Source organism: Symphalangus syndactylus, chromosome 13 (genome assembly GCF_028878055.3).
Source record: "Symphalangus syndactylus isolate Jambi chromosome 13, NHGRI_mSymSyn1-v2.1_pri, whole genome shotgun sequence".
NCBI classification, from domain to species: Eukaryota; Metazoa; Chordata; class Mammalia; order Primates; family Hylobatidae; genus Symphalangus; species Symphalangus syndactylus.
In genome coordinates this window covers 28,889,792-28,917,788 of record NC_072435.2, presented here as the reverse complement: position 1 = coordinate 28,917,788, position 27,997 = coordinate 28,889,792, and the positions used below count along the sequence as shown (strand labels likewise).

General features: G+C 54.7%; 2 protein-coding genes across 17 annotated transcripts; one reads left to right on the top strand and one right to left on the bottom strand.

The window, feature by feature from the left end:
* The first annotated feature begins 264 nt into the window (after positions 1–264).
* On the top strand, positions 265–5,508 carry CD37 (CD37 molecule). 5 transcript variants are annotated; one of them, XM_063615739.1, is made up of 8 exons: positions 265–494; positions 599–671; positions 1,799–1,923; positions 2,036–2,110; positions 2,843–2,929; positions 3,600–3,836; positions 4,230–4,313; positions 5,153–5,508. In XM_063615739.1, exons 1-8 carry the CDS (start codon positions 426–428, stop codon positions 5,228–5,230), a joined length of 828 nt encoding a protein of 275 aa, XP_063471809.1. In that variant the 5' UTR covers positions 265–425; the 3' UTR covers positions 5,231–5,508. The 5 variants fall into 5 exon arrangements, with proteins under 5 accessions (XP_063471809.1, XP_055093144.1, XP_063471811.1 ...); XM_055237169.2 differs by having other exon boundaries at positions 270–494; positions 2,825–2,929; XM_063615741.1 differs by having other exon boundaries at positions 290–460; positions 2,825–2,929.
* Positions 5,497–27,656, bottom strand: TEAD2 (TEA domain transcription factor 2). 12 transcript variants are annotated; one of them, XM_063615724.1, is made up of 13 exons: positions 27,602–27,656; positions 25,307–25,544; positions 24,907–24,971; positions 22,721–22,783; positions 21,459–21,470; positions 20,798–20,914; positions 20,643–20,701; positions 16,497–16,561; positions 13,565–13,707; positions 12,051–12,224; positions 8,152–8,319; positions 7,360–7,512; positions 5,497–6,333 (listed from the first exon to the last, which is right to left on the bottom strand). In XM_063615724.1, exons 2-13 carry the CDS (start codon positions 25,536–25,538, stop codon positions 6,220–6,222), a joined length of 1,365 nt encoding a protein of 454 aa, XP_063471794.1. In that variant the 5' UTR covers positions 25,539–25,544; positions 27,602–27,656; the 3' UTR covers positions 5,497–6,219. The 12 variants fall into 12 exon arrangements, with proteins under 12 accessions (XP_063471794.1, XP_063471793.1, XP_055093136.1 ...); XM_063615723.1 differs by lacking the exon at positions 27,602–27,656 and adding an exon at positions 26,620–26,726; XM_055237161.2 differs by lacking the exon at positions 27,602–27,656 and adding an exon at positions 25,758–26,204 and having other exon boundaries at positions 25,307–25,538.
* Positions 27,657–27,997: the final 341 nt, after the last annotated feature.

The window sequence follows — 27,997 nt, the reverse complement described above, 5'->3', positions numbered from 1 at the left end:
GAGGTCAGAGTGTCTGTGAGGTCAGCTGCTCTCCAGGGTCAGCCCTGAGGTCCCCATGCCCAGAGGTGGGTTCCAGTAGATCAGGGGTCCCTTTAGATCCCCCAGCGCCTGAGACATGGAGACCTGGGAGGGACTGCCCCGTAAGTCCTTGGTGCCCACAAATTCCAAGGCCCCTCAGGTACCAGAGCATGTGTCCCAGTGGAGCAGGTGAGGGAGACAGGGACAGAGAGAGAGACAGAAAGCCACCTTGCATGAAGCGGGAGTGGGTGGAGCCCCACCCCTGGAACTTCCTCTTTCGGGGTTCTTCCTTTCTCTCTCAGCTCTCCGTCTCTCTTTCTCTCTCAGCCTCTGTCTTTCTCCCTGTCTCCCCCACTGTCAGCACCTCTTCTGTGTGGTGAGTGGACCGCTCACCCCACTAGGTGAAGATGTCGGCCCAGGAGAGCTGCCTCAGCCTCATCAAGTACTTCCTCTTCGTTTTCAACCTCTTCTTCTTCGTGAGTTGCCTCATGGCTACCCAGCCCGGGCCCAGCCCCTGCCGCCAACCCAGCCCTCATCTTCCCCCGTGGCCCACCCCCGTATCCGCATCTCCTCTCCCCAGGTCCTGGGCAGCCTGATCTTCTGCTTCGGCATCTGGATCCTCATCGACAAGACCAGCTTCGTGTCCTTTGTGGGTGAGGGGGGCTGGGGCAGGTGGGAGGGCCTCCCCCAACCCAAGCAACTTCCTGGGGTCTCCCTTGTCTCAGGGAGACCCACAGTGCCCTACTCTGCAGGCAGGCCACAGGCTCCCATCCACTGCTCACGGGAGGCTTCTCGGAGCCTGAGTCTTCTTCCGGCAAATGGGGTTGTGCATACAAACAATGATCATGAGAGCCATTTCTCAAGCACTTCCTATCTGTCGGGCCTTGTGGCTGGTCAGATGCCCCCATAAACCTTCCCCTCTCTTGAGGTTCAGAGAGGGGAAGTCCCTTGATGGATGTCATACAGCAAGGAAGTAAAAGAGCCAAAATAACATTAATAATAGGAAAATAATAATGAAGTAGGACCCTAAATCATAATGAAATATGACCCTAAACGCTCATATTTAAGAAGTCTTTGCCCTGTATTGAGGACTGGGTTGAACACATGTCCCCATGTGTCCCTCAAAATGACCCTAGGGACGGTGCGTGGTGGATCACACCTGTAATTCCAGCACTTTGGGAAGCCGAGGCAGGTGGATCACTTGAGGTCAGGAGTTCGAGAATAGCCTGGCCAACATGGTGAAACCCTGTCTCTATTCAAAAATACAAAACGCTAGCCAGGCATGGTGGTGCATGCCTGTAGTCCCAGCTACTAGGGAGGCTGAGGCAGGAGAATCACTTGAACCCGGGAGGCAGAGGTTGCAGTGAGCTGAGATCACATCACTGCACTCCAGCCTGGGGGACAGAGCAAGGCTCTGTCTCAAAAAAAAAAAAAAAAAAACCCTAAGAAATAGATACCATCCCCTAGGCCTCAGGGAGGGTTAAGGAGCCAAGCCAATGTCACAGAACAAGTGATAGGGCTGAAACTACTGGGGATGAGGAGGAGCTGAAGGAGGAAGGAGAGGGTGAGAGGAAGAGAGACAGAGATCCAGGGACGGGAAACAGAGACCCAGAAAGAAGAGAAAGTTTCAGGAGACAGGGACTCAGGGTGGGGCAGGGACAGAGTCCCAGAGAGAAGGGCACCAGGATACTGCTCCCCACTTGAGCGGCTGCCTAGGTGGGAAATGGGACTGCCTGGAGTGTGCCACCCGGCTCATCATCGCTCCCCTCACCTCTCCCAGGCTTGGCCTTCGTGCCTCTGCAGATCTGGTCCAAAGTCCTGGCCATCTCGGGAATCTTCACCATGGGCATCGCCCTCCTGGGTTGTGTGGGGGCCCTCAAGGAGCTCCGCTGCCTCCTGGGCCTGGTGAGTGCCCCATCCCTCTCCGTCCCTAGGAACACTCCTATCCCCACCCTCAAAAATGGCCTGGGCCGGGGTTCGGGGGTGGTCAGCCTGATCTCTCCACTCTGCTCCCCAGTATTTTGGGATGCTGCTGCTCCTGTTTGCCACGCAGATCACCCTGGGAATCCTCATCTCCACTCAGCAGGCCCAGGTGAGCTTCCTACAGTGACCACCACCCACCCCCAGCAGGGAGGAGGGGGAAGGGAGTAGTGGGAGAGGGTGGAGAGAGACCGAAACAAAGGCAGACAGGGGCTAACCTAGATAAAGAGAAATAAGAGGCTGGGCCTGGTGGCTCACGCCTGTAATCCCATAATCCCAGCACTTTGGGAGGCTGAGGTGGGAGGATTGTTTGAGTCCAGGAGTTTAAGACTAGCCTGGGCAACATAGTGAGACCCCATCTATATAAAAAAAAAATCCGGGTGTGATGGTGTGCACCTGGGGCCCCAGCTACTTGGGAGGTTGAGGTGGGAGGATCACTTGAGCCAGGGAGTTTGAGGCTACAGTGAGTCATGCACTCATCCTGGGTGACAGAGTGAGACTCTATCTCAAAAAATAAATTAATAGAAAGACACACTGACCTGGACCAAGGAAGAGAGGCATAAACAGCTCCAAAGGGAAACACACGGGGAAAAAGAGAGAACAAGAGAAAGAAATAGACGCCCTGAAAGAAGAGACAGAGACTTAATGAGCTGTAGAAATAGTGGGAGAAACAGAAAGACAGACCTGAAGTTCACAGAGCTAGCCATTCAGTAAGGATTTGAGACTGGCCCAGAGATGCACAGGGACCGCCTGAGGCTGGCACAGCCTGAGAGGGGGAGGGGTGGGGCGGGGAAGATGAGGCCCAGCCTCACTGGTGGCCTCTCAGCTGAAGCGAAGCTTGCAGGACGTCGTAGAGAAAACCATCCAAAAGTACGGCACCAACCCCGAGGAGACCGCGGCCGAGGAGAGCTGGGACTACGTGCAGTTCCAGGTAAGCCCCCCTCCTCCAGTTCCCTCCCGGACTGACCCGCCTCAGCCCTGTGCTTCGAGGAGACTCCACCCCAACGTGACCCCGACCCCCAGCTCTACGATCCTAACGTAGCCCAACCCCTCCCAGGCCCGACGACCCGCACTCCCCAGATGACACAACTGGCCCCGGCGTCGCCCAGTCTCCCAGTACCCAGACCCTGGCGTGGCTTCGCCATCTACCTCGAGAGACTCCGTCCCCGCCCCCGCCCCGACCGGAAGTTGTCAGGCCCCTAGTCCCAAGACCCTAGCGAGACACGGCTTCCTACCCCGTAGTGACTCTGGCTCCCACCGGACCCCGCCCCCGATGAGACTCACATGGTCTCGCACTCCTATTCACCTGTCGGGTATCAGAGGCTCAATTGCATCACCCACTGAATCTCTAGTCCACAGCGCGACGCTGCAGCTCCTTCCCCAGCCCCAGGTCACCCCGTGACTTGTTTTTCCCAGCCCCATGTTCCCGTAATGTCCCCTGGCCCCGGCCCCATCGCGACCCCAGCCCACTGTCCCCCACTCCACACCCACCACTTAGTCTCCTGCTCCCCGACCTGACCTCATACCCATCACCTTGTCCCCTGATCCCCAACATCATATATCTCCAGTCCCGGTCCCTCTGACCCATATCCCTCTCCCAGCTGCGCTGCTGCGGCTGGCACTCCTCGCAAGACTGGCTCCAGGTCCTCATCCTGAGAGGTAACGGGTCGGAGGTGCACCGCGTGCCCTGCTCCTGCTACAACTTGTCGGCGACCAACGACTCCACAATCCTAGATAAGGTGATCTTGCCCCAGGTCGGCAGGCTTGGACAGCTGGCGCGGTCCACACACAGTACAGACATCTGCGCGGTCTCTGCAAAGAGCCACATCTACCGCGAGGTGGGCAGGGGTTCGGAGCATGAACCAGTCGAATGGGGCGGGGCCTCCGGGAGGGGGAGGGCTGCCGGTGAGGAGCGGGGCCTGAGAAAGGGCGGGGGCTACGAGAAAAGGAAAGGTACGGCAGGAGGGGCGGGGCCCTGTGAAGGGGGAGGGGCCTGTAGGAAGGGCAGGGCCTAAAGAAAAGGCTGGGCTGGCTCTGGAATACAGACGTCTAGGGAGGGGCCAGGCTTGGAAAAGGTGAAGCGAGGGTGCACTAGTAAGGAGACGAGAGTGCCCTGGTGACTAGGGGAGCGGGTAGATGCCTGAAGGCGGTGATGGTTGGGCTGGAAAGAACTCTGGGCCTGGGCTTGAGAGTCCCAGAAAGAACCCTTTGACTTTTCCCTACACCCCCAGGGCTGCGGGCAGAGCCTCCAGAAGTGGCTGCACAACAACCTGATTTCCATAATGGGCATTTGCCTGGGCGTCGGCCTACTCGAGGTGATCTGGCCCCGCCCCTACCCGCGATCGGCCCTAAATCCCTAGATGGCCCTGCCCTTCACTTCGCGTCCTTCGGTTGCCTGGGAAGCAAGCGCTCGGGGCGGAGCGCAGCCCACCCCAGCCCTCCCGCCGCTCCACCCAGCACCGGGGGGCGGGGGCCGCCTAGCTTCAGGGAGCCCTGATTGGGTGTACGCAGGGAAAACCTCCTGCTATTGGCTGCGATCTCCCTCCCCTTTCCCCACAGATAACGGTCATGGTGCTGAGCTTGCAGCTACAGCGCAGGGCACTCCGCCGGAAATGCGAGCCGCACATGCCGGGCGCTGGGGGTTCGAGCCCCGGGCCCAGCCTGATCGCTGACGGCGGCGGCGGGCGCAGCGGCAGTCTGTGGGGTGGCTGGGGCATGGCGGGTGCCTGCCCCAACTGGGGGGACAAGGCACCGCAAGGCAAGCTGCCCGTGGCCCTGGGGCTCTGGCCGCTGTGGGTTCAAGACGAGGACCAGCCTTACACTGGGAGTGCGGGCGCAGAATTAGAGGCCGAGGCAGAATTAGAGGCTGAGGCAGAGGGGGAGACAGATGAGCCTCCAAAATAAAGGACCCTGGGCTTGCTTCCGACCTTACTCCTTCTCAGCCTCTACCCCCACTTGTAGCAGCTGTTCCCGCCTCATCAGCCAGCCCTGCGGCAGTTCCCGTCGAGCCCCGCCCATTCTACCGGTCTCCCTTCTCCAGCCCCGTCCCGCCCAATTCACGGCCCCACCCCTGACCTTGGATGCCCGGGTGGGCATCACCCCCGTCTCGCCAGCACCCCTTCGACTTCTCTGACCTCATCTCCTTTCTCTATAGCTCGGATTCATGACGCTCTCGATATTCCTGTGCAGAAACCTGGACCACGTCTACAACCGGCTCGCTCGATACCGCTAGGCCCCGCCCTCCCCAAAGTCCCGCCCCGCCCCCGTCACGTGCGCTGGGCACTTCCCTGCTGCCTGTAAATATTTGTTTAATCCCCAGTTCGCCTGGAGCCCTCCGCCTTCACATTCCCCTGGGGACCCACGTGGCTGCCTGCCCCTGCTGCTGTCACCTCTCCCACGGGACCTGGGGCTTTCGTCCACAGCTTCCTGTCCCCATCTGTCGGCCTACCACCACCCACAAGATTATTTTTCACCCAAACCTCAAATAAATCCCCTGCGTTTTTGGTAAAATAGCTTTATCCTCTCTCAGAACACAAACCAACAAACTTTGAGAGGGGAGGGAGGAAACAGTCTGGCTCACGGCTCACTTAGGATGGGGGATGAGATTAGAAAGTTTCAACCCACTGCTTGTGCAGCTGAGATAAAGTCAAGACCCTAGCACCCACTTATAAATATCTCGTTATATTAAAAAAATATATATTTCCAGGGCCCACCTGGCTCTGCTCCTGCACAGAAGGGTTCATCTTCACTTTGTGATCTCACAGGTCATGGAGTGAGGGTGGTAGAGAGAGGGGCAGAAATTTCAGGGGGAGGGGTGGCTGGGGAAAAGAAAGGGGACAAGCCAATGTGTAACTAGGGCTCTCCAAGACATGCAGAGGAGTGGGGGGGCCCTGCCAGGGGCTGAAAAGCCAGTGCTGTACCTGGAGGTTGTCTCACTCCTGTCCCCACAATCCCTGATACTCTGGAGTGATCTGTCCTTTCAGATACCCACCGTGAGGTCCCAATATCGGGGTTTATCCTTTCCTCAGTCCCAGCCTGTTCAGCTCTCCAACCAAGTTTTGGGGTCCCCTCTAATGGGGGGGATGGCCCCAGTTGCTTAGGCCTCTGAGGTCAACCCCTTTACATCACAGCCCTCTCCCCAAATAAGAAGCATGAGGTGAGCTGGAGGACCCTCCCTGGGAGGAGGGTGTTCTGGGGGTGAGCCAGTTTTGGGGTCCCCCTTCAGTCCCTGACCAGGCGGTAAATGTGATGCTGGGCCCCACGCTCGCTGGTGGAGACCTCGAAGACATAGGCGGTGCAGAGCAGCAGTTCCTGGGTGTCTCTGTTTGTCACCACCTGCCAGGAAGGCCAGGACAAGGGACTTATGCTTAGAAGGGAGGGCAGGGACCCCTGTGCCCCCTTGCCAAGCTATCATGGAATACCCAGCAGGCTCTTTTCCATCTCCAGGAAACAGGCCGCCACCATATCATGTTCCCCAGGAGAAAGGGATGCCCAAAAGTCAGTTCCCTGGGCAATGGGGGTTACCCCTCAGCTGAGCGTTGGCAGTTATGGTGTATCACGTCTCAGGGTTAATCGGGTTCCCATCACATCACATGCCCCGGGTAAAAGGGGTCCCCATGATGTCACAAGTAAAGGGAGAACCCTCCCTGCAGGTTCCACAGTCAAGGGGTCTCTGCCTCAGCAGTCCAAAAAGTTAAAGGGGCTCCCACCATATCATGTTCGTTGAAAAGCTGAGGATCTGCCTTCAAGTGCCCTCCAGTCAGCTTCCCCAGGGAAGGAGGGACTCACCTTATGTGCGAGTGCTGTGGGGCTGGGCGTGGTGGCTCACGCCTGTAATCCCAGCACTTTGGGAGGCCTAGGCAGGTGGATCACTTGAGGTCGGAGTTCAAGACCAACCTGGCCAACATGGTGAAACCCTGTCTCTACTAAAAATACAAAAATTAGCCAGGCGTGGTGGGGCGTGCCTGTAATCCCAGCTACTCGGGAGGCTGAGGCAGGAGAATCACTTGAACCCAGGAGGCAGAGGTTGCAGTGAGCCGAGATCTTGCCACTGCACTCCAGCCTGGGCGACAGAGCGAGACTCCATCTCAAAAAAAAAAAAAGAGAGAGAGAGTGCTGTGACATCCCCACCACATCAGTTCCCTGGGTGAAGGGGTCCCCTAAACTAAGGGTCAATGGTGGGGTCCCTGCTGCATCAGTTTCCTAGTTAAAAGAGCCTCAGGCTGAGGGCTCACTTCGGAGTCCCTGCTGTGTCAGTTCCTGCGTGAGGAGTTCCCCTAGACTGAGGGTCTGTTATAGGTACTGTCCCTCCACACTGGGGGCCCCTGGGAGCCCCGACTCCAGCCCAGCCCCAGGCATCACCTGGAGGATGGTGAAGTTTTCCAGGACGCTGTTCATCATGTATCGCTCAGGCAGCTGCCGCAACTTGTGCAAGAAATTCACCAGGTACTCGCACATGGGCGAGCGTAGCAGGCGGTACACAAATCTGCCGTCCTCCAGCTGGGCCCGTTCCGTCTGAACCAAGGGGCAGGGAGTGGGGATAATGGTGGCTGAGAGACACACGGGTCACCCCAGGAACTGAGCTTCACACTGTGCTTCTAAGATGCCACCACACTCACTCTTACTGCCACCTTCCTTTCATCACCCCACCCACAGTGACTGGAGACTGGGCCTGAACCCTCGGGGATCCGAATCAGGATCTCTGAGCCTGCAAATCACAAGCCCCTCAAAGTGATTCTCTGAACCCCCAAAGACCTCTGAACTCCTCTAACCTCCCAGCCCTCAGATACCCTCCAAAGACCCCTCTATGACATCTTCAAACTCTATCTGACCTCTAAATTAGCAACCGTGTGACTTCTGAACCTTCTTGCCCTAAGAACCTCTCCATATCCATAAGACCCTTCTCAATCTCAGTGACTCGAAATCTCTATACTACACATTACCTGTCAGCCCTCAGAATGATCCCTACCTGTGACTTCTGAACTCCCCATTAGCTCCCAACGCATGCATTAAACCCTCAAAGAGGCTGGGACCCACTCCCTCCACGCATACTCCCAAATGCCTGAGTCATCATGGCTTCTGGTCCATTCCGCACCCCCAAGTGCTGGGTGGCTGGGCACTCACCTGCCCAGAGCTCCACCCCTCCAGCCTCACCTCCACCTTCTCCACCACCTGCTTGCCAAAGGAGCAGACCTTGGAGGAACAGGTGAGGGTCATGTGTTCCAGGCTCTCATACTGGCTGCTCACTCCATAGAAGCCACCACTGCTGATGCTGCCACCGGCCCCCGCCTCCTCACCACTTGGGCCCCAGTTCAGGTCCGCCTGGGAGATGGGAAGGCACAGATGAGTCAGAAGGGACGTCCCTTATAAACAGTGGGGACTACCAGGCGCAGTGGTTCACACCTGTAATCCCAGCACTTTGGGAGGCCGAGGTGGGTGGATCACCTGAGGTCAGGAGTTCGAGACAAGCCTAACCAACATGGAGAAACCCCATCTCTACTAAAAATACAAAATTAGCCGGGCGTGGTGGCACATGCTTGTAATCCCAGCTACTGGGACACTGACACAGGAGAATCACTTGAACCCGGGAGACAGAGGTTGTGGTGAGCCGAGATCGTGCCATTGCACTCCAGCCTGGGCAACAAGAGTGAAACTCCATCTTAAAAAAAAAAAAAAAAACACAGTGGGGACTCTGCCCCATAGCCTACCATTACCCCTGCAGTTCCCAGCTTGATTGCTCAGTGTTGTTTTGTTTGTTTGTTTGTTTGTTTGGGGCGGACAGGGTCTTGCTCCATCACCTAGGCTGGAGCATGGTGGTACAATCACAGCTCACTGCCGCCTCGACCTCCTGAGCTCAAGTGATCCTCCCATCTCAGCCTCCTGAGTAGCTGGGACCACAGGTGCATGCCACTACACCCAGCTAATACTTTGTATTTTTTGTAGAAACAGGGTTTCACCATGTTGCCCAGGCTGGTCTCCAACTCCTGGGCTCAAGCGATCCTCCCACCTTGGCCTCCCAAAGTGCTGGGATTACAGGCGTGAGCCACCGCGTCAGGCTTTCAAAGTTCTCCAAGGGCTGGTTTCTGGAGAAGATCCACCGTCCATCAGTGTTGAAGAAGTCTGGGTCGCCAAAACAGTCTTGGCCCTGTCTCCCCAGTAACTAAAGGAGCCCTGGAATTCAAATTCAACCTTTTTTCTTTTTTTTTTCTGAGATGAAGTCTCGTGCTTGTTGCCCAGTGCAATGCCGTGATCTTGGCTCACTGCAACCTCCGCCTCCCGGGTTCAAGCGAGTCTCCTGCCTCAGCCTCCCAAGTGGCTGGGATTACAGGCGCATGCCACCATGTCTGGCTAATTTTTGTATTTTTAGTAGAGACAGGGTTTTGTCATGTTGGCCAGGTTGGTCTCGAACTCCTGAACTCAGGTGATCCACCTGCCTCGGCCTCCCAAAGTGCTGAGATTACAGGCGTGAGCCACTGTGTCCAGCCAATTCAACCTTTTTCTCTTGAAGCCCGCAACTCAAGAGGTTCAGCCCCTTCCAAGGGCCAGGTTACTATGGCAATTACTCCTTAGCAACCAGTTCAAGATGAATACCTGCCTCTAAGCCCCTCTCACCCTGGTTGCTAAGGTAGTGGCTACTCCCTAGCAATGGGACCTCACGGAGCCTGAGGAGGCCTGACTCCTCCTCAGAGCACTTCCCCCTCGGCCGAATCTGAGAGGTCAGACTCCCTCCATGACCCCAGTGGCCAAGTGTGTAGACAGATGGCCAGGTGTCACTGGGCCAAGTGGGGCCTAAGGAAGCCTAAGAGCTCATCACACCTTTGGTCTGAGTCACCTCCTTGAGAGGTGCACCTCTTCCTCTTCCTAACTTTAGTTGCTAACACTGTGCCAGGTCTGTCTTCTCAGGGGCCCGACTCCATCTCTCACCGTGGCAAAACCAAAGATCTTACCAGCTGCTCCTCTGAACCCCTTCAGCAGCTGGGCTTCCTGAGGGGGTGGCTCTCCAGTCCTGGGGCCTGATGAGGCCTGTCTTAAGCCCCAACAACGTCTAAGCCCTCAGCTGCACATCCCCAGAGCAGTTTCAGGCCTCTGCTTCACACGGCAGAAAGCTCCAGAACCATGAACAGCAAGCTCTGGAAAAGCAACACTCCCAGCAAGACCAGTAAAGTTCAGGCCCTCAGCAGGCCTTTCTTTCCTTTCCTTGCTTTCCTTCCTTCTTTCTTTCTTTCTTTCTTTCAACAGAGTCTCATTCTGTCACCCAGGCTGGAGGGCAGTGGCACAATCTTGGCTCACTGCAGTCTCCACCTCCCGGGCTTAAGTGATCCTCCTGCCTCAGCCTCCACAGAAGCTGGGACCACAGGTGCGCACCACCACACCCAGCTAATTTTTTTCATTTTTTGTAGAGTTGAGGTCTCACTGTGTTGCCCAGGCTGGTCTCAAACTCCTGAACACAAGCGAAACTCTCGCCTCAGCTTCCCAAAGTGCTGGGAAGATAGAAGTGAACCACCATACATACCTGGCCAGGCTTTCTTCTCAGAGACTAGATCCCTCTACCACCTTTGTTACTATAAGAACTAGCATCCCCTAAACATCCAGGCAACATTTATTGAGCCCAGGCCAGGCGCTGTGGCTCACACTTGTAATCCCAGCACTTTGGGAGGCCAAAGTAGGTGGATCACTTGAGGTTAGAAGTTCGAGACCAGACTGGCCAACATGGTAAAACCCTGTCTGTACTAAAAATACAAAAATTAGGCCAGGTGCAGTGGCTCATGCCTGTAATCCCAGTACTTGGAGAGGCCAAGGTGAGCGGATCACTTGAGGTCAGGAGTTCAAGATCAGCCTGGCCAACATGACGAAACCCCGTCTTTACAAAAATACAAAATTAGCTGGGCGTGGTCGCGCATGCCTGTAATCTCAGCTACTTGGGAGGCTGAGGCTGGAGAATCGCTTGAACCTAGGGGGCAGAGGTTGCAGTGAGCCGAGATCGCACCATTGCACTCCAGCCTGGGCCACAAGAGCAAAACTCCATCTCAAAAAAAAAAAAAAAAAAACAATAAAATAAAATAAAACACATTTTTTGAACCCCTGTAGTGTTAGTCATCATACTGGACACCAAACCAATTAGCCCTAAGAAACACGCAAGATGGGCCCTCTGAGTCCCAATTATATAAATAGCACCTGACACCAGGCCTCTATATAGGAAGTGCTCAATAAATGATTGCTACGTAAATACAGGACTAAGCCGGGCGCGGTGGCTCACACCTGTAATCCCAGCACTGTGGGAGGCCAAGGCAGGTGGATCATTTGAGGCCAGGAGTTCAAGACCAGCCTGGCCAACATGGTGAAACCCCATCTCTACTAAATATACAAAAATTAGCCAGATGTGGTGGCAGGTGCCTGTAGTCCAAGCTACTGGGGAGGCTGAGGCAGGAGAATCTCTTGAATCCAGGAAGCGGAAGTTGTAGTGAGCCAAGATCCAGCCACTGCACTCCAGTCTGGGTGACAGTGAGACTGTCTCAAAAATAAATAAATAAACAAATAAATGAATACAGGACTTGACAAAGCCACTCTGTGGCTCCTTCCATCACTTCCTCAAAGCCAGACATTCTCTAGCAACAAGGTATGGTGAAACTGATGCAAAGCATCAGTCCCCTCTTTAGAAACCAGAGCCTCCACAAGTCCACTGGCTAAGGGGAGGGAACCGTTCCTTAGCAGCAAGGCTTGGTGCAGTCAGGTGGGGCACAGGGAAGCCTGGAACATGGCAAGCCCATGCCCAGGACCCTATTAGCTACACGGCCAGGTAACTCACTGTATTAGTTACATGTGGCAATGTCTAGTGGGATCCAGGGAGGCCCAGACACCTTCAACCCACCCTGGGGGCTGGCCTCCTCGGTGTTCCTTGTTGCAAAGGAGGCTGACACTCCAAGCCATGAGGACTGACTGGTAAGTCCCAGGCTGACCTGGTAGGGCCCGTGACCGTCTCTCTCAGGGCCAGAGGCCTTTGCTGGGACGCCACAGGATTTGTGAGCACTTTTGGTTTTGCTGTGAGAACTCACCCAGAACTTGACCAGGAAGAAGGCGTGGGGGGGGCCACGATCATACAGCTCTCGGAGGCCACCCTTTTTCTCGGGGAATTTGTCATAGATCTGCCGGACGTCCACGCTCTCGAGTGGCGGTGCTCCGGGGCTGGGGCAGTGCTGGCTGATGTGCACGAACAGGTGCCTCTGGTACTGAGGAGGGTTGGCCATGGGTAAGAAGTCGGAGGTGGGCTGGATCTCCAGCCCGTGCTGCCTGAGCCCACCAAATGCCGTCACCATCCCCACAGCTCTGGCCAGCTGTTCCACACTGTCCACCCAGCACTGGGCCTGACTCCCACCCATCGTCCCCACTCCTGCTCCTGCACCCACAGTCCCCTGCAGCCCCTGCAGTCCCACAGTCCCCAACTCCCTTCCACACACCCCCAACTCCATCCTCACTGCCTCAGCCTCAGCTCAGGCCTCCCGCCCTCACCCCAGCCTCCAACCTCGCCTCTCCAGTTCATCCCTCATGTGGCTCCAGACCTGCCCCTGCCGCTCCCCTGGTCATAGCCCTCCCATAGCTCCCCAGCAGCCCCAGGGCAAAGCTCACACCCCCTAGGCCTGGTCCTATATAGAATAGGTGCTCATAAATGTTCAGTGGATGGAAGAGTGAATGAATGGGAATCCACAGAGGTCTTATGGTTGACGTTTTGATTGATGTTTATGTGGTGTGGCAGAGACTGCTACGTGTTCACAAATCCTGGTTCCTTTACAGTGTGAAACTACATTTCCCAGGCTGCTTTGCAGTTAGGTGTGACCACGTGACTAAGTTATGGCCAATGGGATGTGACCAGGCCTGACAGTCCACACATCCAAGTCAGATTCCTAAAACCTCCTGCACAATCTTGACTCTTTTCCCTTCCTCCATCTGCTGGCCAGATGCAGAGACTCCATCAGCGGATTCTGAAGCCTTAGAAAATGGCAGAGCCACAAAATGGAAGGAGCCTGGATCCCCAAATCACTTGAGTCCAAGGCTCCTGGTGAACCTACATTGAAATGTTACATGCAACTTATCTGGCATTCAGTCCCTAAGAGTTAGGAGCTGTTTCTTCTAACAGTCGGCCCACTCCATCCTAGCCCGGAAGAAGCTCAAGCACAGAAATAAGATCTTTTCCAAGTTCCTAGTATGCATCACAAAGCCTGGTGAACAGTAGAAACTCAAACACGTTTGATGAATGAATGAATGATGTCCTGAGGAGTTTTTCTGACCTTCCCAACTTGTCACCCCATGACCTTCCAGTTCCTTTATGCTAGTAGTTGTCAAAGCACGGTCCCCAGACCAGCTGCATCAATGCACCTGGTAGCTTATTAGAAACGCAAATTCTCAAGCCCCACATCACATCTAGCAAATCAGAAAGCAATCTCTGTTTTGAGAAGCCCTCCAGATGATTCTGATACATGCTAAAGTTTTAAAACCATGACTTTATACATTCCCTCCCTGTCACCCTGTATATTTCAAAATCCCTCAGTGACTATACTAAAATTTTACTCACAGAATCAACTGCATCCGGCGGTTCCACAAAGGCTGAAAACTCTACCAGCTGCAACCGGGCAGTGCCCAGGGCCCGAGCCTGCCAGGCTGGGGGTGATGGGGCAGGTGGGGGCACGGGTGAGAGGGCTTGGGGGGGCTCGTACCCTAGGGAGAGAGAAGAAAGAACAATACAAATTGCTAACATTTATTGAACGTATCAGGTACTGTTGTCTCTTGCCTGCCTCCACTTAGAAGCTGAAAAAACTAAATACTCACTTTCCCAGCCTCCCTTGCAGTTAGAAGTGGCCATGTGACACAGTCCTAGCCAATGAGACGTTAGGGGAAATCTGCTGGGGGGCTTCTGGGAAGGAGTTTCTTCCTGAATGAAAAAGACAGAACTTTGGGAGGAGAAAGCTTTTGGCCCTGGCCAAGTCCTGCTTGGGACATTGATATGGTTTGGGTATTTGTCCCCTCCAAATCTCATGTTGAAATGTGATCCCCAGCTGGGCGTGGTAGCTCATGCCTGTAATCCCAGCACTTTGGGAGGCCAAGGCAGGCGGATCACAAGGTCAGGAGATTGAGACCATCCTGGCTAACATGGTGAAACCCTGTCTCTACTAAAAATACAAAATATTAGCCGGGCATGGTGGCACGTGCCTGTAATCCCAGCTACTCAGGGGGCTGAGGCAGGAGAATCACTTGAACCTGGGAGGCAGGGGTTGCAGTGAGCCGAGATTCTGCCACTACACTCCAGACTGGGGGACAGAGCAAGACTCCATCTCGAAAATAAAATAAAATAAATAAATAAAATTTTAAAAAAGTGTGGTCCCCAAGGTTGGAGGTGGGGACTGATGGGAAGTGCTTGGGTCATGGGGGTGGATCCCTCATGAATGTCTTGGTACCTTCCCCATAGTAACGAGTGAGTTCTCAAGTTTTGAGTTGATGAGGCCGGGCGCGGTGGCTCACACCTGTAATCCCAGCACTTTGGGAGGCCAAGGCGGGCGGATCACGAGGTCAGGAGATCGAGACCATCCTGGCTAACACAGTGAAACCCTGTCTCTACTAAAAATACAAAAATTAGCCGGGCATGTTGGCAGGCGCCTGTAGTCCCAGCTACTCGGGAGGCTGAGGCAGGAGAATGGCATGAACCCGGGAGGCGGAGCTTGCAGTGAGCCGAGATCATGCCACTGCACTCCAGCCTGGGCGACAGAGCAAGACTCTGTCTCAAAAAAAAAAAAAAAAAAAAAAAAAGTTTTGAGTTGATGTGAGCTGGCTGTTTAAAGGAGCCTGGCTTCGCTCTCTTGCTCCCTCTCACCATGTGACATAGTGGCTCCCCTTCCCCTTCCACCATGATCCTAAGCTTCCTGATGCCCTCACCAGAAGCACAGGCTGGCAACATGCTTCCTGTACAGCCTGCAGAACTGTGAACCAAATAAACCTCTTTTCTTGATAAATCACCCAGTTTCAGGCATTCCTTTATAGCAATGCAAATGGACCAACACAGACACGATCCCTGGGGTTGCAACAGCCATCTTGGGACAATAAGACAGACATGAGAGGAACTATAGAGATTCCAGTCCTGATATTGCTAAGCCCACATGGGAACAGCCCACCTCCAGGCTTTTTGTTGCATGGATTCATAACATGAATGCTTTTACTATTTAAGGCACTTTTAATGTGGGTCTTCTGTTACTTGCAGCCGAAAGTATTCCTAATTGATAAATCTCTGGAAACTAAGGGACTTCCTCTTTCACTGATGTGAGTTCTCAGGGCCATATCAGCATGGACTTCCAGAAGCCATCTTTGCTGCCAAGTAGCTGAGTCTGCCTGGGAATGAAGCCACCACAGTGGAAAGCAAATCAAAGTAATGCCTGATGCCATCACCTGAGCCACTGGATCCAGCCATGCCTGAGGCCATAATTCTGAACTATCAGTTACTGGAATCAATAAACAATACATTTTTCTTATTACTTTTTATTTTATTTATTTATTTATTTATTTATTTATTTATTTTGAGACAGAGTCTTGCTTTGTCGCCCAGTCTGGAGTGCGACAGTGCCACCTCGGCTCACTGCAACCTCTGCCTCCCGGGTTCAAGCAATTCTCCTGCCTCAGCCTCCCGAGTAGCTGGGATTACAAAGTGCTACCATGCCTGGGTAATTTTTGTATTTTTTAGTAGAGGTGAGGGGTTTCACCATGTTGGCCAGGTTGGTCTCAAACTCCTGACCTCAGGTGATCCACCTGCCTCAGCCTCCCAAAGTGCTGGGATTACAGGCATGAGCCACTGTGCCGGCCTCTTCTTTTTTAAAATGTTGTTTCAGCTGGCTTGATTTGGATTTCTATCACTTGCAGCTGAAAGAATCTTGAGTAACACACCTCCCCAATGTTGCATAAGCTAGCAAGCAGCAGAACACAAACCCAGTGTGTGTGGCTGCAAAGACCAAAATCTCCTAACCATCACCAGTTCCACCACTCAGCTCTCCAGCCCCTCCCTGCTCCCCTGCCCCCAACACACACACCCTGCCTCAAAGCTGGGCTTCAGTAAGAATGTATCCCCTAATTGGCCGGGCGCCGTGGCTCACGCCTGTAATCCCAGCACTTTGGAAAGCTGAGGCAGGCAGATCATGACATCAAAAGATCAAGACTATCCTGGTCAACATAGTGAAACCCAATCTCTACTAAGAATACAAAAATTAGCCGGGCATGGTGGCAGGCACCTGTAATCCCAGCCACTTGGGAGGCTGAGGCAGGAGAATCACTTGAACCCAGGAGGCGGAGGTTGCAGTGAGCCGTGATCGCGCCACTGCACTCCAGCCTGGCGACAGAGGGAGACTCCATCTCAAAAAAAAAAAAACAAAACAATGTATCCCTCAATTTATGGAAGGTTGAAGGAAAGGCAGTAGGGGTCGAAGAGAGAGAGGGGAGACAAGGGAGGGTGGAGCGCAGGCTCTTACCTGGGAGGTCAGTAGATGGGGGAGTCAGTGACAAGGAGAACGGTGTCTGTGAGAATGGCTTCACACTGAGGGAAAAAGGAAGCCAGGGATTAGCCAGGTAGAAAGATGCTAATGTCACCAGCAAATGTTTACTGCGAGGCCACGACAAGCAAGACCCTGTGCATTTTGTGCACAATCTCACTGAAGCGTCACAGTGCGTGAGGTAGGTAGAATGACTGCTCTTTTCATTGCACAAATGAGGAAACTGAGGTATAGAGGGGTCAACTGACCTGCCCAAAGTCACACAGCTGAGATGCAGCAAAGCTGGGACTTGAACCCAGGTCAGTCTCAGCCCGGTATCTCAGGCTGTTGATGATGACATTTTCGTATCTCTCACAAAATGTCAGAAAGAGAAGAGAAACCAGCCGGGCGTGGTAGCTCACACCTGTAATCCCAGCACTTCAGGAGGTTGAGGAGGGCAGATCACTTGAGGTCGGGAGTTCGAGACCAGCCTGGCCAACATGGTGAAATCCCATCTCTACTAAAAATACAAAAATTAGCAGGGTGTGGTGGTGCGCGCCTGTAATCCCAGCTACTCAGGGGGCTGGGCCAGGAGAATTGCTTGAACCCGGGAGGCAGATGTTGCAGTGAGCCGACCATTATACTCCTGGGTGACACAGCAAGACTCCATTTCAAAAAAAAAAAAAGAGGAGAGAAGAGAAACCAAGTCTTGGAAGGTGGGAGAAGACACAGAAGACAAGGAATTTGGAGGAAGAAGAGGCTGAGGGGTTGGGAGGGTGGGAAGAAAATGACCAACAGTCAGGAGATGGGACATGAGGCCAAAGTCGGGGTGGGGAGGCAGCACTGGCCAATGGAATCTTCCAGGGATGGAAATGTTCTATTGGATGCAAATCTGCACCATCCAATACGGTACCGAGTGCCCACTTGTGGCTACTGACCACACACCACGTGGCCACTGAGCACTAGTGTGGCTCATGGACCTGAGAAACAGAATCTTTAATTTTATTTAATTTTAATTTAAATAGCTGCATGCGGCTAGTGGCTATAGTATCAGTCACAGCCCTAGTAGCCCAAGAGATAGTGGTGAAGAGACTTAGATGTCAGAGGTCAGACCAGGCGCAGTGGCTCACGCCTGTATTCCCACCACTTTGGGAGGCCAAGGCAGGAAGATCGCTTGAGCCCAGGAGTTTGAGACCAGCCTGGGCAACACAGCAAGACCCCATCTCTATTTTTTTTTTTTTTTTTTTTTTTTGAGACAGAGTTTTGCCCTTGTTGCCCAGGCTGGACTGCAATGGTGTGATCTCAGCTCACCGCAACCTCCGCCTCCTGCATTCAAGCGATTCTCCTGCCTCAGCCTCCCAAGTAGCTGGGATTATTACAGGCTGTGCCACCACACCCAGCTAATTTTGTATTTTTTTTTCTTTTTTTTTTTTTTGAGACGGAGTCTTTCTCTGTCCCCCGGGCTGGAGTGCAGTGGCGCGATCTCGGCTCACTGCAAGCTCCGCCTCCCGGGTTCACGCCATTCTCCTGCCTCAGCCTCCCGAGTAGCTGGGACTACAGGCGCCCGCCAACACGCCCGGCTAATTTTTTGTATTTTTTAGTAGAGACGCGGTTTCACCATGTTAGCCAAGATGGTCTCGATCTCCTGACCTCGTGATCCACCCGCCTCGGCCTCCCAAAGTGCTGGGATTACAGGCTTGAGCCACCGCGCCCGGCCTAATTTTGTATTTTTTTAGCAGAGACGGGGTTTCACTATGTTGGTCAGGCTGGTCTCGAACTCCTGACCTCAAATGATCCACCCACCTCGGCCTCCCAAAGTGCTGGGATTACAGGCGTGAGCCACTGTGCCTGGCCTCCTTTTCTTATCAATTCTTTGTTTATATGTTTATTGTCTGTCTCCTCCCCACCCCAAATATATGAAGCTCCGTGAAGGCAGGGATTTCACCTGTCTTACTGCTGTGCCCCCAAACCAAGCACAGTATCAGGCACTTAGTAGGCACTCAACAAATACTGGACTGGCCTCCTCTAGATTCCTTGAACCCAGAAAGATCTCCTACCTCAGGACTTTGTCATGTGCTATTGTCTCTGCCTAATATATTCCCACTCCCATTCTTTTTTTTTTTTCTTCGAGTTAGAGTCTCGCTCTGTTGCCCAGGCTGGAGTGCAGTGGCGCAATCTCAGCTCCCTGCAACCTCTGCTTCCCAGGTTCAAGCGATTCTCCTGCCTCAGCCTCCGGAGTAGCTGGGATTACAGGCGCACATCACCATGCCTGGCTGTTTTTTGCATTTTTAGTAGAGATGGGGTTTTACCATGTTGGACAGGCTGGTCTCGAACTCCTGACCTCAAGTGATCCGCCCTCCTTGGCCTCCCAAAATGCTGGGATTACAGACGTGGGCCACCATGCCGGGCCTCCCACTCCCATTCTTCACCTGGCTAAGTCCTACCCAGCCTTCAATGTTATCTTCTCAGAGAAACCCCTAGAACTTTCTCCTCCACCCCAGAACCTGCTGTGGTTCTTCACAGCACTTCACACATCCTTCGATTTTCTGTTTATGCAAGTGATGATTTGATGAACACTCATTTCCCCCATTTGACTAACAGCTCCATGAAAGCGGAAACCCCAGCGTCAGTGCAGTGCCTGCCCAGCCCCCTACTTTCCAGCTCAGCACCCTCCCCTGCAAAACCCTCAGCCCCCAAGTACTTGATCTGATGCTTCCCGTATCCCCATTCAGCAGCAGCTCCCCAGTGACCTTCCTTCTCTTCCAGTCTAGATCCCACATCCACACAGCCTGTCACTGCACTTTTTTTTTTTTTTTTTTTGAGCTAGAGTCTCGCTCTATTGCCCAGGCTGCAGTGCAGTCGCACAATCTCAGCTCACTGCAACCTCCACCTCCTGGGTTCAAGTGATTCTCCTGCCTCACCCTCCTGAGTAGCTGGGACTACGGGTGCCTGCTACCATGCCCGGCTAATTTTTTTTTTTTTTTTTTTGGTGTTTTTAGTAGAGACGGGGTTTCACCATGTTAGCCAGAATGGTCTCCATCTCCTGACCTCGTGATCCACCCGCCTCAGCCTCCCAAAGTGCTGGGATTACAGGCGTGAGCCACTGCACCCGGCCCTCACTGCACTCTTTCTCTGGCAATACTGTCAACACTCCTGCCTCACCATCCTGCAGCCACACTACCCAACCAGTGCCTAGCCTGGATCCATCAGTTCCTCTCTGGGCTAAGAAATACACGCCCAGCCCGCCACGGTGGCTCACGCCTGTAATCCCAGCACTTTGGGAGGTCCAGGCAGGGGGATCACTTGAGCCCAGGAGTTCGAGACCAACCTGGGCAACATAGCAAGACCCCCGTCTCTACAAAAAATCAAAAAATTAGCCAGGTGTGGTGGCACACGCCTGTAGTCTCAGCTACTCAGGAGGCTGAGGCAGGAGGATTGCTTGAACCCAGGAGGCTGAGGCTGCAGTGAGCCATGATTGTGCCACCACACCCCAGCCTGGGCAACAGAGGAATATCCTGTATAAAAAAGAAAAAAAAAAAGCACTTCCCGTCATCTTCTCGGGCCCATTTCTATTCTTGTAGGCTACAAACATATCCCGTCACCTCAAGGCTCTCTCAGAACTGAAAAGGACCCTCCCACTTACCTCTGGGAAACATTTTCTTCCTTCTGAACCTAAGAGAAGATTAATTATAACCTCTGTTCTACCCTCAGGTCCAAGAACCACCTAATAGAGGCTGGGCATGGTGGCTCATGCCTGTAATCCTAGCACTTAGGGAGGCTGAGGCGGGTAGATCACGAGGTCAGGAGTTCAAGACCAGCCTGGCCAACATGGTGAAACCCCATCTCTACTAAAAATACAAAAATTAGCCGTGCATAGAGGCAGGCGCCTATAGTCTCAGCTACTCAGGAGGCTGAGGCAGGAGAACTGCTTGAACTCAGGAAGCAGAGGTTGCAGTGAGCCGAGATCACGCCACTGTACTCCAGCCTGGGCGACAGAGCAAGACTCCATGTCAATAAATACATACATACATACATACATACATACATACATGGGGGGAGACGGGAGCTAGAAGGTGGAGTGAGAAAGGTCTCTGTGGGGGTGTGAGGGTGGGGGGCAGGTGCTGAGCCAGGACACATAGTACTCACTCTGGAACATTCCAGGGGGGCCCAGATCCTCCAGACCAAAACTGGAAAAGCTCAGAGGCCTGGATAGGACACAAAGAAAAATGGTTGGTCAGTCCCCTGTGGATAGCTGCAGCCCCATCCATCCCCCTTTGCCCCCAAGTCCCACAATCCCCAACCTGGACCACCTGAGGACCAGTGGGACCCAGTTTGGCCTGCAGAGAAGGTGCGGAGATGAGCTGGGCAGAGGACATGGCCGCCACTGTCTGGAAAGCCTTGTCCTTGGAAACCTGGTCCTGGAGGAGGAGGTGGAAGTTCACGTGAGAGGGGCATCCCAGTCAACACGGCAAGAGGGGGATGGTGCCAGGGTGGGGTGAAGACGGGGAGGTGCAGAGGTGGGGAGTCAAGGCAAAGGGTTGGTGGCCGGGCATGGTGGCTCACGCCTGTAATCCCAGCACTCTGGGAGCCGGAGGCGGGCAGATCACTTGAGGTCAGGAGTTCAATATCAGCCTGGCCAATATGGTGAAACCCTGTCTCTACTAAAAATACAAAAATTAGCCAGGTGTGGTGGTACACACCCATAATCCCAGCTACTAGGGAAGCTGGGGCACAAGAATCACTGGAACCCAGGAGGCAGAGGTTGCAGCGAGTGGAGATCGTGCCCCTGCATTCCAGCTTGGGCAACAGAGCAAGACCCTGTCACAAAAAAAAAGAAAAAAAAAGGCAAAGGGGTTAGGTTGGGGGAGGGTTGAACCTCTCACCACAGCCCTCTGCCCCTCCTCAGGGACGGGGCACTACTCTGGAGTGAGCGTGGGTGGGAGGATGGGCAGGGGAACTTACCACATTCAGAGCCTGCCCGTGGGGGTGGGGGAGGGTGCCAAAGGAGGAAAGAAAACATGACTTAGGAAGTACGGCCCGGACTCCCCCACCTCCCTGCCCTACCCGCCCGCACAGCCCCACCACCCTGAGCTGAGCAGTGCCAAGGGACGGATGCGGAACAGGAAGTGGAGGTGGCCAGCCCTGGAGGGGAAAAGGAGCTCCCTGCCCAGAAAGACAGTGATGGGGGTTTCTAGAATAAGGAAAGCCAGAAGGTTCCCAGATGTCCAGGAGACAGGAAATGAGAATTTCAGAGCCAGTGGGAAGACAAGGTGAATGTTTCCTAATCCAGACAGAACAGACAGGGAACAGAGAAGGTCGAGAACAGACCGGAAGGGAAGAGTTTCAGACCTAGAGAGAAAGAAAGGGAAAGCTGCTGGATACAAAAAAAAAAAAAAAAACAGGAAGCGACTGTCCCCAACTCCAGAAAAAGAGACAGAAAAACCCCGCACACCCAGAAGGGGGAGAAAATGAGGGTCTCCGGCCAAGAGGAACCAGGAAATCCAACAGATGAGGAAAAGGAAATGAATGAGGAATCTCCACCAGGAAATGAAGATTTCTGGGCACAAAGAGTAGGCAGGTCACACGAAGGTCAGGAAATGGGAGAACAAACCAGTGGAGATGAAGAGGAGGCCTTCACAGCACAAGAGGGGGAAGAAATGAGACCGCCAGGAAGAGGGAAAGGAGGGACAGGAACAGTGGTCAAGGGAAGGGACCGACGGCTCATCCTTCCTGCTGTCCTGAGCAAAACCTTCAGCCCCCTCCACGCCATCGCTCCCTGCCCAGGGTCTCAGCAACCACACCACCATCCCTATGCATCTCCCTTTGTGGGCCACTGACTCCCCACCCTGGATGACTGCACCCCCTGCCCTGACCACAGAGGTCCCTCACCTGAGGTCTCTGTCCCCCTCTGTCTCTGGGTCTCTGTCCCCCTCTGTCTCTGGGTCTCTGTCCCCCTCTGTCTCTGGGTCTCTGTCCCTCTCTCTCTGGGTCCCTGTCCCCTTCTCTCTCTGGGTCTCTGTCCCTCTCTCTCGGGGTCTTGGTCCCCTCCCCCAAGTCTCTGTCCCCCTCTCCCTGGGTCTCTGTCCCTTTCTCTCTGGGTCTCAGTCCTCCCCCCTCTAAGTCTCTGTCCCCCTCTCCCTGGGTCTCTGTCCCTCTCTTTCTGGGTCTCAGTCCCCCACCCCCAGTCTCTGTCCCCCTCTCAGGATGTCTGCATTGGTCCCTACCTTCAACTTGGACTGGATTTCCCTCGATTTCCTTCGGGCCAAAACCTGGATGTGACTAGAAACCTGGAAGGATCAACGGAGAAGCAGATTCAGGCCACAGCCGCCGCCCCTATGTTCACTACCCCTTCTCTCCCTCCAGGTGCCTCACTGAGCTGCTGGAACATGAAAGGCGACAAACACACTGAAGATGAGAGCCATCTCGGGAGCACCCGAACACAGATGCCCATAAAGGAGCTCGTGAACACCACGGATCCTCCCAGGACCCCTCCCATCCAGGCCTCCTTCCCCTCCACCATGCTCTCTGTGGCTACTCTGGGTCTAACACAACCGCTAGAAAAACTATCCCCAAACAGGCACAGTGAGAGCACACGAACAGACGTGCTGATACAGTTTAGACATTTGTCCCTTCCAAATCTCATATTGAAATGCCATCTCCAGTGTTGGAGGTGAGGCCTGGTGGGAGGTATTGAATCATGGAGGCGAACCCCTCATGAATGGCTTTGCACCATCTCTTTGATGATGAGTGACTTCTCACTCAGTTCACACAAGATCTGGTTGTTTAGGCCAGGTGCGGTGGCTCACGCCTGTAATCCCAACACTTTGGGAGGCCTAGATGGGCGGATCACTGGAGGTCAGGAGTTCAAGACCAGCCTGGCCAACATGGTGAAACCCTGTCTCTACTAAAAACACAAAAATTAGGGCCGGGCATAGTGGCTCTGCTGTAATCCCCGCACTTTGGGGGGCCGAGGCGGGTGGATCACCTCAGGTCAGGAGTTCGAGACCAGCCTGCCCAACATGGCGATACCCTACCTCTACTAAACATACAAAAAATTAGCCAGGCATGGTGGTGCGCGCCTATAATCCCAGCTACTCAGGAGGGCGAAGCAAGAGAATCGCTTGAACCCGGGAAGCGGGGCTTACAGTAAGCCAAGATCACGCCACTGCACTCCAGCCTGGGCAACAGAGCGAGACTCTGCTGTCTCAAAAAAAAATTAAAAAAATAAAAAAATAAAAAAATTTGCCAGATGTGGAGGCGCATACTTGTAATCCCAGATACTTGGAAGGCTGAGGCAGGAGAGTTGCTTGAACCCGGAAGGCAGAGGCTGCAGTGAGCTGAGATCACCGCACTGCACTCCAGCTTGGGAGACACAGTGACTTTTGTCTCAAAAACAACAACAAAAAGATCCGGGTGTTTCAAAGAGTCTGGGACCTCTGTCTTTCTTCTCTTGCTCCCACTCTCCATGTGCCAGGCCTGCTCCCACTACCCCCTCCGCCATGATTGGAGGCTTCCTGAGGCCTCACCAGGAGCAGATGCCAGCTCCATGCTTCCTGGACAGCCTGCAGAACTGTGAGCCAAAATAAAGCTCTATTCTTTCTTTCTTTTTTTTGGGGGGGGGTGGGGTGGAGTCTCGCTCTGTCATCAGGCTGGAGTGCAGTAGCACGATCTCGGCTCACTGCAACCCCCACCTCCTGGGTTCAAGCAACTCTCCTGCCTCAGCCTCCGGAGTAGCTGGGATTATGGGCACACACTACCACTCCCAGCTAATTTTTGTATTTTCAGTAGAGACGGGGTTTCACCGTGTTGGTCAGGATGGTCTCGATCTCCTGACCTCCTGATCTGCTCACCTAAAGTGCTGGGATTACAGGCATGAACCACTGGCCCAGCCTAAAGCTCTTTTCTTTATCAATTATCCAGCCTTGCCGGGCGCAGCAGCTCACGCCTGTAATCTCAGCAATCCCAGCACTTTGGGAGGCTGAGGTGAGTGGATCACCTGAGGTCAGGAGTTCAAGACCAGCCTGGACAACATGGTGAAACCCCATCTCTACTAAAAATACAAAATTACCCGGGCATGGTAGTGCATGCCTATAATCACTGCTACTTGGGAGGCTGAGACAGGAGAATTGCTTGAGCCCAGGAGGCAGAGGTTGCAGTGAGCCAAGATCGCGCCAATGCACTCCAGCCTGGGCAACAGAGTTAGACTCCATTTCAAAAAATAAATAAATAAATAAATAACCCAGCCTCGGGTAATTCTTTATAGCAACACAAACGGACTAACACACACGCCGAGAAGACAGATGAACACACAGGAAGCAGCTTCTTCCTTGAACCTGAACCTGCCCATACAAGGATGACCCTAAGAAGACCGGCCCATCCCAGACAGAAGCCCACAAGTCCGTTCTGAGACCTGTTTTCGAGTTCGGGTCTTCCCCGTTCTCAGCTTGATGTAGCGGGCGATCAGTTCATTCCGACCTGAAGATTCAAAGACGGAACAGAGTTAGTTAGGCTTTCAACAGAACTTCCCCACAGCACGGACACGAGGGAAAAAGAAAGCAGCATGGGTCCCCAAAGGTCTGGGCTGCCGGTCCCCTCAGCTACACGGAAGCCAGACTGCTTGGGTTCAAATCCCAGCTCCATCACACACTAGCTCTGTGCGACCATAAGCAAATCACTTAACCTAGCTGTGCCTCAGTTTGTTCATCTGTGCAAATAGTGATGCTAGCTCCTACTTCAGAGTGCTCCATAAACCTTGGTTACTGTCATTATTCATCAATGGGGGCCAGGGCAAAAGACAGAAGTAGACTCACCATACATCTTGCCTTCATCAGACAAAATAATTTTCCGGCGGCCGCAGGGTGGATAGATGGCCAGGGCCTCCTGGAAGCTCTGCTCAATGTCTGGGCTCCACACCCCCTCTGCATCCGGGCCCCCGTCACCCCCAGCCCCCTCACTGCCGCCGGTACCCTCCTCACTGCCTTCCTCACTGCCCGTCCAGCCGCTGCCATCGTCCAGGGCGGCCCCAGCCCGGGGTTCCCCCATCTGGGCCTGGAGGAACACAGAACTCAGCAAGCTTCCCCCGAACCCCACCCTCAAGGGACTTGAAGCTGAGAGGGCTGGGACTCTGGACCACTGGGTCTGAGGGAGGAGGGGCTGGGGGCCTGGACTCCTGGGTCTGAGGGAGGAGGAGCTGGGGGGAACTCCTGGGTCTGAGGGAGGAGGATCTGGGGCCTGGACTCCTGGGACTGAGGGAGGAGGGACTGGGGCCTGAACTCCTGGGTCTGAGGGAGCGGGGGCTGGAGGCCTAGACTCCTGGGTGTGAGGGAGAAGGGGCTGGGGCCTGGACTCCTGAGTCTGAGGGAGGAGAAGGAGCTGGATTTCTGGGAAAGCCGAGGATGGGAGTGTTCTCAGAGTTTCCAGAGGAACTCAACTGTGATGAAGTCACAATGATTACCCCAGAGTGATTACCCCAGAGTAATGCCGAGGGCCATGAGGGCTAATGGTTTGGGTATGAATTACAGGTTTTAAAGAAGACGGGAGGCAAAAGCTAGTGGTGGGGAAGGAAGGTGTGGGTGAAACTTTCCCTGTCCCACCCCAAGAACAGGTGCTAGGATGTGTGCAGCAGCTGCCAGAAAAGAAGAGGGGCCAAGTAAGACTGAGGGGAGATCTAGAGAGAGGGGGACAAAGACCCAGAAAGAGAGGGGGACAGAGACCCAGAGAGGGGGTGGGGACAGAGACCAGCAAGGGGGGGGGACAGAGACCAGAGAGAGAGGGGGACAGAGACCAGAGAGAGAGGGGGACAGAGACCAGAGAGAGAGGGGGACAGAGACCCAGTGGGGGGGGGGACAGAGACCAGCGACGGGGGGGACAGAGACCCAGAGAGAGAGGGGGACAGAGACCAGAGGGAGGGGGGGACAGAGACCCAGAGAGAGGGAGACAGAGACCAGGGAAAGGGGGAGACAGAGGCCAGGGAGGGGGGGACAGGGACCAGAGAGAGGGGTCCAGATACCCAGAGAGAGAGGGAGACAGAGACCCAGAGAGAGAGGGACAGAGACCCAGAGAGAGAGGGGACCAGAGACCCAGAGAGAGGGGGACAGAGGCCCAGAGAAAGGGAGATGGAGACCTAGAAAGGGCAAGGACAGAGACTCAGGGCAGCAGCTGAGGCCGAGACCAGGAGAGACCCACAGAACCACAGGCTGGGGGACAGGGGCGCCCTGCCATCAGAAGAGCCAGAACAAAGGGCCCAGGCGTCCCCTCCCCCCGCTTCCCACAACCCCCATCGGGGGAGGGGCTTGCCGGCCAGGGCGACTCCCCTACGGCACCGGGCCCCGCCCCTCCCCTCCCCCGTGCGCCGTGGGCTCTGATCCAACTCAAGTTCCCAGTGACTTTCCGGAGGCCGGGAACAGGGAAAACTTTTTCCAGTACAGTCAGATCCCGCCTCCCCGGAGGCTCCATGTCCTCCATAGCTTTCCCAGGACCCCAGAGTCCAGGCCCCTGTTCCCCTCCTCCCACGGACCCTAGCAGACAAAGACTCCAGGCCAAGCCCAGTGGCGCTGCGGCGTTCAGGACCCCCGTAGGCCAAAATCCCAGCCCAGCCCTCCCCCATGTGGCCAGACAAAGGGACGGTGGAGCCGGGTAAGAAAGGTCCCCCTAATTTCCCGCCCCAGACCCTAAACCTCCAAAGAGGCAAGACTTAAGATCCAGAAAGCCCCGTAACCTCCCCTCGGCCACCCCAGAGGCCCTCCCTTCTCCATAAGAAGGACCAAATGCCCCCCAGATTACACACGGGGTCCTTCTCACTCCAAAGTGACACCGCTGCAGACACTCGCACGCCCCACACCCCGCCAGCGCCCTTGGCCCGCACCCGCTCCTGCGCGCACGCCCAAACTCAGACCCAGCAGCAGGCACCCTAACTCCGGCCAGAGTTCCCACTCCTCAGTGAGGCTCGGTCACGGGCGCAAATTCGGGCCCCCGGGCAAAAAGAGGGCTGCGAACCATTCAGAGATGGTCCCGCAAACGCACGCCTCACCTCCTAACCAGCAACTCCCCACCCCAACTCACACACCCCAAAGCAGGATCCCCGACTCCCGCCGGCGCCTTCCTACCTCCCGGCCTGGGGCTGGGGAGCCGCGGGCGGGCGGGGCGCTGCGAGGGAGAAAGTTGCCGGGAGCTTTGTTTGGGAAAAGTGGGAGGGACCGGAGGGGGGGCGGGCCCGGCCGGCGGACAGCGGAAAGGGGGATCCGACGGTGACAGTTTGGGGGAGGATTTTTGCTTTGGGAGAGATTAGTCTATCTCGGGGCTGGTAGGAACTCAGGATTTGGATGCTTGGGAAAGGAGGGGGATTAGGGGTTCGGACTCCAGGTCGGAGGGAAAAGGCTGATAGGAGCCAGGAACCCCTGATCTGAGGGAGGAGAGGCTGGGGGCTGGGACTCCTGGGTCTGATAGAGGAAGGGGCTGGAGATATGGGCTCCTAGGTCTGAGAGGGGACGGGGCGAGGCGCC